The 10,510-nt window shown below is 44.9% G+C and overlaps 1 protein-coding gene across 1 annotated transcript; it reads left to right on the top strand.

The window, feature by feature from the left end:
• The first annotated feature begins 1,178 nt into the window (after positions 1 to 1,178).
• LOC128716391 (protein draper) lies at positions 1,179 to 7,856 on the top strand. Its single transcript, XM_053811311.1, has 11 exons — positions 1,179 to 1,354; positions 1,742 to 2,037; positions 2,128 to 2,374; positions 2,441 to 2,911; positions 3,064 to 3,209; positions 3,429 to 3,851; positions 4,005 to 4,709; positions 6,328 to 6,699; positions 6,775 to 6,897; positions 7,167 to 7,214; positions 7,312 to 7,856. The coding sequence occupies exons 1-11, from the start codon at positions 1,179 to 1,181 to the stop codon at positions 7,854 to 7,856; spliced, it is 3,552 nt and encodes a 1,183-aa protein (XP_053667286.1).
• Positions 7,857 to 10,510: the final 2,654 nt, after the last annotated feature.

Raw genomic sequence — 10,510 nt, 5'->3', positions numbered from 1 at the left:
GAACTGGTTGTCAGAACAATAGGGTGGCAAGTCAACGGCATGATGAAATTACTGTAATGGGATTTAAACAGGTCGTATATTGTTGTTGTATCTCTATACCTGCCAAAGAAGCAGTTGGAAGCGTCGAAAAGTATGGTCTAATTGTGGAAAAAACATAGTCTAAGAGATGCAAACTAAGCTGTGCAACTACGAACGACAAATATCCTCAAAATTTCCGGTACATATGGGATCTAAACATAGCTAGGCTATATGATTCACCAACACACAGCGTACGGTTCTACCACCAACAGCAGAATATCGCTCTCCATTCGCTACACCAGCACAGTTATGCTAATTAGCTGCTTCCTCTAACATCAACCAGTCGTCGTTGCCTAGTGTACCGTTACCGTGCAAGATCTTCTGTTCGTCTTCTACTATCGTAAATACCTCATCAGATACTCGCTAACTAACTAATGCTTACGCTTCTCTTTCGTTTGTTCACTTTCTTCCAGCGATCGCCAACGCCAACTCCTGGTGCACCTGTCATAACGAATGCGGGCGGCAAAGATGATCGAGAATGTGCCAATTCTGGATGGGAGAAGCAGTTGCAGTGCAGAAAAGCGTTGATGATGCAGATCGTATTACACAATACCGAACGTACTGGTTGCGATGAATAACGCATATCAGATAGTGTGGAACTCTTACACAGGACAGCAAGTGAAATCGTGATCGGTGACGTGCGGAACAAAGAAAACATTGGAACCGTCGCACAGTCGTCATCGTGTGCGGACGCGGACAAGTGGTTGATTGACTGGCCACGGGGCTAAGCTGCTGAGGTTATGAGTGTGCGTGCTGATTACACAGAGATTAGAGATCTGTCAGAACTGCGCAACCGAGAGTGTGTGTGTTGGTGTTAGTGCTAATGAAGGTACAGCGGTGGTGTACCTTCACCGTTAGCACAAGAATATAGCATGTATGGTAACACACTCAAACGCTGCTCGTATTTATGAATGAAGTTCCACCCTCCCTTCTCTTTAAACAGAAAAGACAAACAGGTGCATTGCATTGCAGGGTGCAGAAAAGTAAACAAGTGAAGTCTGGGTGTATAGTTGTTGCAATTCGCTAGTGTGCAGCAGTGTGTAAAGGTGACAGATTCCGTTTTGCTGTAACGGGTCGCAGTCAAGCAGCACCTACACAGGATGGCACGGGCACGAAAAAAACCGTGGATGCAAATGGTGCTGAGCAGTACGGGCCGATCCTTCCTGCTGGTAACGTTGCTGGTGTCCGTCTGCATCAACAGTCGCGTTTTGGCGTACACCGATCATGTCAAGGATGATCACCTGGAGGGTCCGAACGTTTGTAAGGAAGTGGATAAGTAAGTATAATGGTGCGACTCTCCCACCACCGGCCAACAGAGTGCGTTGCGGGTACACTTAATTGTTGCGTGATTTACCTTCGAGGTAAATTAATTACACGGTGGGGTTTGTTGAAGTGTTGGGCGAAATTGCCCATACTTGCTTGACCAATCGCTGCCCGCAGTTAGGTTAATAATCGAAGGTGAAGCTGGGTTTCCCTGAGAACCGACTTTCGATGGCTAGTTAAAGAGTTTTTTTGTGAGAGATGTGGAAGGAAATTAGAAGCAATTACCCAAGAACGTCAAGCATTGCGTGATCAGTGCAAAATACATTAAACTAAATATGTAAATGATTAAGATATTAATACTAGAAAGAGAATAATATAAAATAATCTTCTATTCCGACAGCATCCCCATCACGATAACCACACCGAGAGAGGAAGCGTACCAGGAACGGTACCAGAAATGGTGTCTCGGCATACCACCTCGCTGTTCCGCGTATCGCATCAAGATCCGAACCGTGAACGAAACGCAAACAATTATCAAGCAACGAATCGTAAAGAAATGCTGCGTTGGCTATCAGCTCGACGAGAGTAAAACCCACTGCGTACCGGAATGTAAGTCGGGGTGCGTTAACGGCACGTGCGTTAATCCGGATGTGTGCCGCTGTAACAAAGGATTTGCTGGCAAAACCTGTAATATTAGTAAGTGTTCTTCGGTGAATGGTGCTTTCCTTCCTTTTTTGGCTAATGGAATTGTGTGAGTAAAATGTCTTTTTTTTCCTTCGCTTTCAGGCTGTCCACCGAATGTATGGGGATCGGATTGCAAACAACCGTGCAAGTGCATGAACGATGCCGCTTGCAATGCCGCGGACGGTAGCTGTGAATGTAACCGTGGTTTTAAGGGCCGCTACTGTGAGGAAACGTGTCCGAGCGATCGGTTCGGGCAGAACTGTGTCGAAATTTGTCAGTGTGAAAACGGTGGCAAGTGCGATAATGTGTCCGGGGAATGTTACTGCGCGCCAGGATTTACCGGACCACTGTAAGTGACACACGGCGTCATTAGGCTTTATCCCACTGAGGATTAATATCGGTTGCTTACTTTTAGCTGTACGGAAACATGTCCCGCCGGTACGCACGGGAAACAGTGCCAGTCGAAATGTCGCTGCCAGAACGGTGGTACGTGCGATCCAGTGACGGGTAAGTGTATATGTCCGGCCGGTTACACCGGTACGGTGTGCGCGAACCGCTGCCAGCCCGGCTTGTACGGGTTGGAGTGTGCGAACCGTTGCGAATGCTTCAACGGTGCCGACTGTGACCGGGTGACGGGCCAGTGCATCTGTGCGCCAGGGTTCATGGGTACGAAGTGTCTCGACTCCTGTCCGAGCAATCAGTACGGTATCAACTGTACGGAGACGTGTCGCTGTTTGAACGAGGCGCTCTGCGATTCGTCCGACGGTAAATGTACGTGCCCGGACGGCTGGACCGGGGCGGACTGTGGCGAACGGATCTGTCCGATCGATCGGTACGGGGCCAACTGTACCGGCATCTGTGACTGCAAATGGAGCAACACGAAAATGTACGCACGCTTTAGGGTTTGGTTTCTCTTTCCCATAATGTTTTGTTTCGTTGAGTTTATGCTTATGTTTGATTGTTGTTTTATTTCCAACCGCTGTTTCGGAACCATGCATCGTTTCGTTGTTTGTTTTGCCGCCGGGACGAATCGAACAGGTGCCATCCATGGACCGGGAAATGTTTATGCGAACCTGGCTGGAGCAATAGTGCCTGCGATAGACCTTGCCGCTTCCTGCGCTACGGACAGGACTGTCAGCTGACCTGCAACTGCAAAAATTCGTCTCCATGTTCACACATTGACGGTTTGTTTTGTCTTTCTTTATTATCTTCTTTATATGTTCTATTCTATGTGTTTATTTTTATGTTAACGTTTACTTGTTAATTACATTTATTATATTTAAATTCCCCAAAACAATTTCTATTATCTTATTATGTTTGCTCCCTTTTTGATTAATTTGGCATGTTTTTTGTTTGTTTCTTTTTCATTCCTGCCTGCATGATGGTTTCATTTCCAACTAAAGGAACGTGCTTGTGTATATCCGGATTTAAGGGCGAAAGCTGCGAAGAACCTTGCTCGAACAGCATGTACGGTCAGAACTGTAGCGAACGGTGCCAGTGTATGAATGCGGCCACCTGCGATGGTGATACGGGTAAATGCAATTGCGCACCCGGCTGGCAGGGCATCAAGTGCGACAGGCCATGCGACGCTGAGCATTATGGGCGCGATTGTACGGAGAAGTGCCTCTGCCAGAACGGTGGTGTCTGCAATCCGATTAACGGACAGTGCACGTGTCCGGCTGGATGGACGGGCGAACTGTGCGAGAAGAAGTGTACACCGGGTCGGTTTGGCCAAAACTGCGAACAGTTGTGTGACTGCCATCTGGATAATATTTTGGCGTGTAACGCAACGACCGGACGCTGCATTTGCAAGCGAGAGTGGGGCGGTGAGTTGTCGATAAGGATGGTGGAGAGGGATTCCAAATGACAGACAATCAATTAAATCGATCGAATTACTTCACAACATGACTCTTATAAATACGAAACATAATTTACACGTTTGCACACGCACTAATTTGTGATTTTATGTGTCTTTCTAGGTGTCCGTTGTGAAAGCCGCTGTCCGCTAGGATACTACGGTGAAAGCTGTAGCGAAATTTGCACTTGTCACAACAATTCGTCCTGCGATCCTAACACCGGTGCGTGCATTTGTTCGCGTGGCTGGACCGGTCCTGCGTGCAACGAACCCTGCCCAAAGGGATTCTTCGGGCACGGTTGCATGGAACGATGCGCTGGCTCGACTGAAACCAACCGCACCTGCAATCCAATCACCGGTCAGTACGCGTGTTCACCGGGCTATATCGGACTGACCTGCGAGCATCCCTGCTCGTCCGGATATTACGGGCAGGATTGTGCGAAGGCTTGCGACTGTAAGAATGGCGGCGAATGTAACCACGTCACCGGCGAATGCCAGTGCACACCGGGCTGGATGGGATTGAACTGTACGAAGGCGTGCGATGACATGTACTACGGTACGAACTGCAGTCAGCGTTGCAACTGTCACAATAATGCCGATTGCCGTAAGAACGATGGTGTCTGCATTTGTAAGGCGGGTTGGATGGGACACCGGTGCGAACAGGTGTGTCCGGAAGGATTCTACGGTAATCATTGCATGTCTACCTGCCAGTGTCCGTCCGGCAACTATGTGTGCCACGCGGCCAAGGGATGCGTGTGTATGGTGGGCTGGACCGGCAAGAACTGTGACGAGCGTATGACGAATAAGCTTACTCAGGAGATCGAATCAGGTAAGCGAGATAGTAATGAAGTTCACTTATTAGTTGATAAGTATAACATGTTTTAAAATAGGCGTATGAAGGGTTGAAAACGGGCTTTCATTTAATAATACTAAATCCTTTCTTGGCGATACGTTTAGTAAATGAAGCAAATCCAACATCTTCTGAAGGCTCAACATCGAACAACACTCAGCTATGGTTCGATCATATTCCAAAACTGTACAACATTCGAATAGACGTGATAAATAATTCCTTTGGGCAACATCCCGAACGAGACCATCATCTCATCGCAACCAATGACAAAAATCGGCCTGAAGTATCAGCAGTATACAACATTACGTTGGAATTCTCGCTGTACGGGAACAGCTTTCTGTCTAATTACAACAGGACACATTCCCTTCGGCCGGGGCAACAGATTACTCTTCTTTACCGAGACGATGGCTTTCTCGATCTAACACTCGTGCAAATGAACTCCTACGTCACCTTGACGGAGACAGCGCAGGACAGTTTGATAAGCGGTAGCTCAAACTTTATGGAAACGTTCATCAACAGCACAAGTTACCGAGTAGCAATGGATGAAAAGTTCACAGTAAATGTAACTTATGTGGATCTGCAAACAAGAGCCGATGAGGAATGTGATTGTGATGGAAACAGGACGGTTTTACTGCAAGTGGGACAGAAGATTGTAATAAGATTGATTAGCTTGAACGGTAAGACTGAACCAAAAGATGTAACAACGGTCATTAAAGCCAATTGGGCGACTACAACTGCTTATCAAGAAGTGGAGCAATCTACTAAAACGAGGACAGATGAAACATTGTCTCCTGGTGAAGATCTCCCAGAATCTTCCGTTTATGATGAGTCTACTGTGGAAAGTTTAACTGAGGGAGTTACTGGTGATCAATTGATTACGCCAAGAGAGGAGAGCGTTGATATAATGGAATTACCTTATCCAACATCCGCGACAAGGTTTGATTCAGAAACTGTTACTCAAGACCACGAGTCCACAGTCGGCACAGTGTATTCTTCAGAAGGAACTTTTGAGGGAGAACAAGGAATCTTTACTGACGGACGAGAAAACTCTTCTCACAAAGAGGAATACGGTAATCCAGTCACCGAATCTTCTATACTGGGCACTGAAGCTACTCTTGAACCCCATAAAGCTCAAGAACAATATTTTACCATGCTGCGAGAAATGTTTCGTGCTCTGTACGGTTCAAAAGGACACGAAAAAGACAGTCAGGACAATGTTGAGAATGAAACCAACTCATCTTCGGTGGTTGCCGAACGAATAAGTGCGCTGGAAGGATTGGCTGGTAATATGTTTGCGTGTATTTGAGTGTTTTTTTTATTCGCGTTTGTGCTGATTGTGCTGTATTGTATTAGACTTTATATGCCACCAATTGTATGTAAGCTCTACCACACCACTGTTCCCATCACAAAAGCGATTCTTCCGCATATTAAAGAAGCATTGTCACCGATTGTGCACTCGCGATGCACAAGTGTGCACTGCGTGTAGCACCAAACGCGATGTTCTGTCTTGTTTTTCATTTTGCCAGCTAAACACTACCTTTAACAACGTTGTATTTTCCCATTCTTTCATTTTTGTTTTGTTTCATCCCATTCGCAGGCTCCACCAGTTTTTCCGTTTTGGCAGTCGTACTGACGGTCTTGTTCCTGTGCATATTTGCCGTGATGCTGCTCTACTATCGGCGTCGTGTCGCTAATTTGAAGGCGGAAGTTAACCACGTCGTAAACTACATGACACAGGAGCAACCGAGCCATTTCGACAATCCCGTGTACGCCCGAACGGGTGGCGCAAACGGAGGGCTGGCGAACGGTACACTTTCATCGAACGGAACCATCGTTCCACCGCTAGATGCCCGCACCGGTCTGCTGCGGAACGTGCTACCGAACAATCTGCGCGACGTCATGTCCGGTCGGCGTAGACCGAAACAGGACAAGTACAGCTACCCGGACAACGAGTACGGTGTGGATAAGTGTAAGTGTGGAAAGTGTAAATTTAAAGCGTGGAATGTTTTGTTATTATACTAATTGTATGTTTGCATATTTGTAGCCTACTCCATTTCACATTACGGTGCGGACAGTTTGAAAAATTACGAAGCGGACCTAACCAACCCGAACCTTGTCCATGACCATGTTTATGATGAGATTAAGTCAAAAGAATCTTATGCCCTTGGTAAGTTTGCACCTGAAAACCGTCTATCAAAAGTGTGAGCGGTAAAACTTTTCGTTCAATATTCGATTATTCGTGTTGCGCCTAACAGTATGCAATCGGGACAGCACTTCATCGTATTTCTTTGCATGTCCTATAGCGACCGCGCCTACTTGTTTTAATTTATAAATACTTATACAGAGTAGTGTCCGTTTCTAAAAGTACAAGGTTTAAACCTTGCATATTGAAGGATAAAAATCATTGAAATGTTAAATTAAATTTTACGCATGCAGCTACTTTTTCGCGGGATTCAAATTACGCCTATAACATTTATACCTCGCGTAAGTTGCTTCGCGCTAAACACTCTCAGACTGCAATGCGCACAATAGCTCTTCAATAGTCCGTATTTAATGCTCGTTTTTTCCTTGTTTGTCCTAGATGCCGATCACTACGATCATCTTGACTACTCTCGTCCGGGAAGTTCACACAAGGCGCACTATTTCCATATGCCCGATGGTAACACAAGCCGAAACATTCCCGGTTCACCACTACCTAACGGTACGATGATCGGTGGGCCCTTAGCCGGTACATCCAGTCGTGGTTCACCCAAGGCACTTAATGTACTGCGTGAAGCAACTGGCGGGTCGAGTAATGGCGGTGGCCCTATCAATAATCTGTCCGCACCGACAAGGATGAACAATTTGCTGCCGGCCGTACCGTCCGTGATTGAAGCGAAGTGTAGCAACACCGACTCGCCGAACCTCGGTAACGATCTTTCCTCGTCCTCGAACTCATCCCCAACGCCACCATCATTACCACCCTCACCGTCCCAGCAACGTCAGCGGCTCGTACCGAGCGGTGACGATCTCTACGTGCCCATGACGGCTGGTGGCTGCGAACCCGGTACGTCCGGTTCGACCTCCGGCTCGTCCGAGTTTGGTGGGCTAAACATACCCAATCATCAGCTCAACATCAAGGAGTAAAAAACCAAGCCCCTTTCGAGGCCATCCCTGGTTACTCATTCGGCGCTCTGGCCACGTGATATCCCTTTGTGGGATCTACGCCGGGTGCGTTGTGTTAGCCGTTGCCGTGGGTGTTCTGCCCGCTAGTGGCATTGCATTTTTGTGTGATATATCTCCCATGTCCCGTACGTGTCCCCCTTCGTTTCAGTTCCTTGTCGGTTCGTTCATTAGTGCCCTTCCCGCCTGCTTCATCCAACTCCTTCCTCCATTCGTAGATGTGTAAGGCGTTCAACGGTGTCGGTGTTTTCATTCCCGCGTTCACTATCCGTTTACTTTTAGGTGTTTAACTGTTTTTTGGTGAGCCTGTTTCATCATACCTATCACGTCCCATAACGTGAGCTACCCGCCGCGTGTGTGTGGATGTGTGTATTTATAGAATTGTAATTGTGATGAAACAAAAGGAATCGTTTGCAACGACGGTACATGGAAGAAGAGCGTAGTGCGTACATCAAACCACGTGCCAAAATGTAGTAAAGTGAAGAAGCGCAATCGAAGTTGAACGAAAAGCAAAACTGTGCGCAGGGTGAAAGCAGAATTAGAGTGTATCCAAACTAAGCATTATTGAATCTCAGCCTTAGCGCGGCCAGGAGCTATTCTATTATAAAGCCCTTGCATTTTGGTGTCGCAAGGAGAAACGCATCGTGCCACGTCGGGCGATGCATTAGAAGAGAGCGACCCAGAACTGATTTTAATCTTTTCTTTATTTTTGCGAGTGTATGTGTGTGTATTTTTTTTAATTCCAATTCTTCACAACGATATCATGTGTGTAGATGTGAAGCCGCAGTGTTTCATAGTAAGTGTGTAGAGAAATATATTGTTTTAATTCGTTTTTGTATTAACGCATAATAAGTATGAACCTTTAATCGATTTATTGTCAACTACTGCCACTATTTCGAGGGTTTGTTTGGGAATCTTTCCCGTTGGGTTCCGTCTATATGCAATTACTATCATCATAACTGTTTTTCCTATAAGAAATGGTTAGGCGAAAAGCTAGAAGTAGCAGTATAAGTTACTACGAGGAACGTGCGAATGGTTTCCTGATTTGTGTTTGTTTGGATGGAGCATCAATAGCAACAATTGTATTACAAAAAGCACGATTTCAAATTCTTAACTGTAAGTACCAGAGCGAATAACGCATAGTAACGCTATGTGGGTTTCAATAAGAATAATGTAACCTTGCGAGTAGACATCTCAGCGAACTTTGTCATTGCAAAAACTCTCTTTGTAAGGGCACAAGTCGAGAAAATACGATGGATATTGCGTTATTACTATGTATGTGAACTTTGTAATTGAATTTCATCGGATTTCGTCGAATTTGACTGCTCTTCTCATCGTTCTCGGCGCGACCATTCGCTGTACGGCTAATTTGCGCGGGTTACATTTAAATCACGCATGCAAACATTGCAATCATACAAAGGAAATAGTTTGATAATGAACATTATTTCAGGAGAATTTTACATTTCTCCAACAAATTGTGAAATGCGCTGCATCAATTTAGGGTGTAAAGTCAAAGACGAATATAAGAAATGCATTTGAAGCGAGAAAACCGTAAACGAAAAGTGCAAAAAAACACACACACAAAACACGGTAAGCAATTTGATATAATACAAAAGTTTTCGATAAGATTATTTTCTAGAAGAAAAATAAAACAATACAATAAAAAAATAAAATAAATATATTGTTGACAAAAAGGAAAGGGAACTGTAAAATATTCATATTTACGGAGTGCTCGATTCGAATCGATCGTTAAAGCGAAGAAATGAGAAGCAGCTTCTCTGCTTTTTTTCTGTTCTACAAATTTCTAATCATGTTAATGTGTTAAGCTAGGAGTTAAGGCGAAATCTTCAAATGTGAATGGTGTGTGGCGTGTAAAAAAGAGCAAACGCTCGATCGATATTGGATTGAAAATTGAACAATAAACGAAATTAGAAGAATTACTATTTACTGCTGGAAAACAAAAAAAAAATAAAAACAAAGCGCGTTTTCTTTCTTCACTAGAGTCTGTCAATTCTCAACTGGAATGGTTGAGGTGGCTACAGTAGCTGCACCATTAATGAACACAACCGTTTTCATTTGTTTGATTTTTTTATGGCAAACTCTGTTTTTATTTCGATTGTACCGAACCAGTAGTAGCAGTAGTAATAGTAGTGGTAGTGATAGTAATCATAATAGTAGTAGTAGGTGGTAGTAATACATCATACTGCCACATGCATGTCCGTCCGTCATTTTGTCCGTAGTAACATTCACCATTCTGTGTAACACCCACCGCGACTCCATTGTAATGCCTAGCTATATTGTACGCTTTACTTTTGCTACACCTTTAAATACTACCAAATCTGAACTATCTGCTATCTGTCGGGGTGTTTTTTTTTTGTAATTGAGACGGATTAGTTTGATAGTGTTGCGGAAATATTTACATTATGCACATTGCGCAGTAAATAACATAAAACTGTTCCCTCACACCCTCTCTGTCTCTCGCACACGCGCATGCTTTAGTCTTTCCGTTTCTTACGTCTGTATGGATTCAACAATAACAAAATGAATTTTTCTCCTGAAAGCCCTTCACCAGCAGTCCGTTTCCGTTTTTGTTTTTCGTTTGAATTTGAATATCGAAG

The sequence above is a fragment of the Anopheles marshallii genome, chromosome 3 (assembly GCF_943734725.1).
Source record: "Anopheles marshallii chromosome 3, idAnoMarsDA_429_01, whole genome shotgun sequence".
In the NCBI taxonomy this organism is placed as follows: Eukaryota; Metazoa; Arthropoda; class Insecta; order Diptera; family Culicidae; genus Anopheles; species Anopheles marshallii.
Note: the sequence above shows the minus strand (reverse complement) of the source record. Positions and strands in the feature narration are given on the sequence as shown.

Coding starts and splice junctions, on each gene's coding strand:
- LOC128716391 (XM_053811311.1), top strand. CDS start 1,179: ATGGCACGGGCACGAAAAAAACCGTGGATGCAAATGGTGCTGAGCAGT. Junction 4,710..6,327: donor TACTCAGGAGATCGAATCAG/GTAAGCGAGATA, acceptor TCCCATTCGCAG/GCTCCACCAGTTTTTCCGTT. Junction 7,215..7,311: donor CTATAACATTTATACCTCGC/GTAAGTTGCTTC, acceptor TGTTTGTCCTAG/ATGCCGATCACTACGATCAT.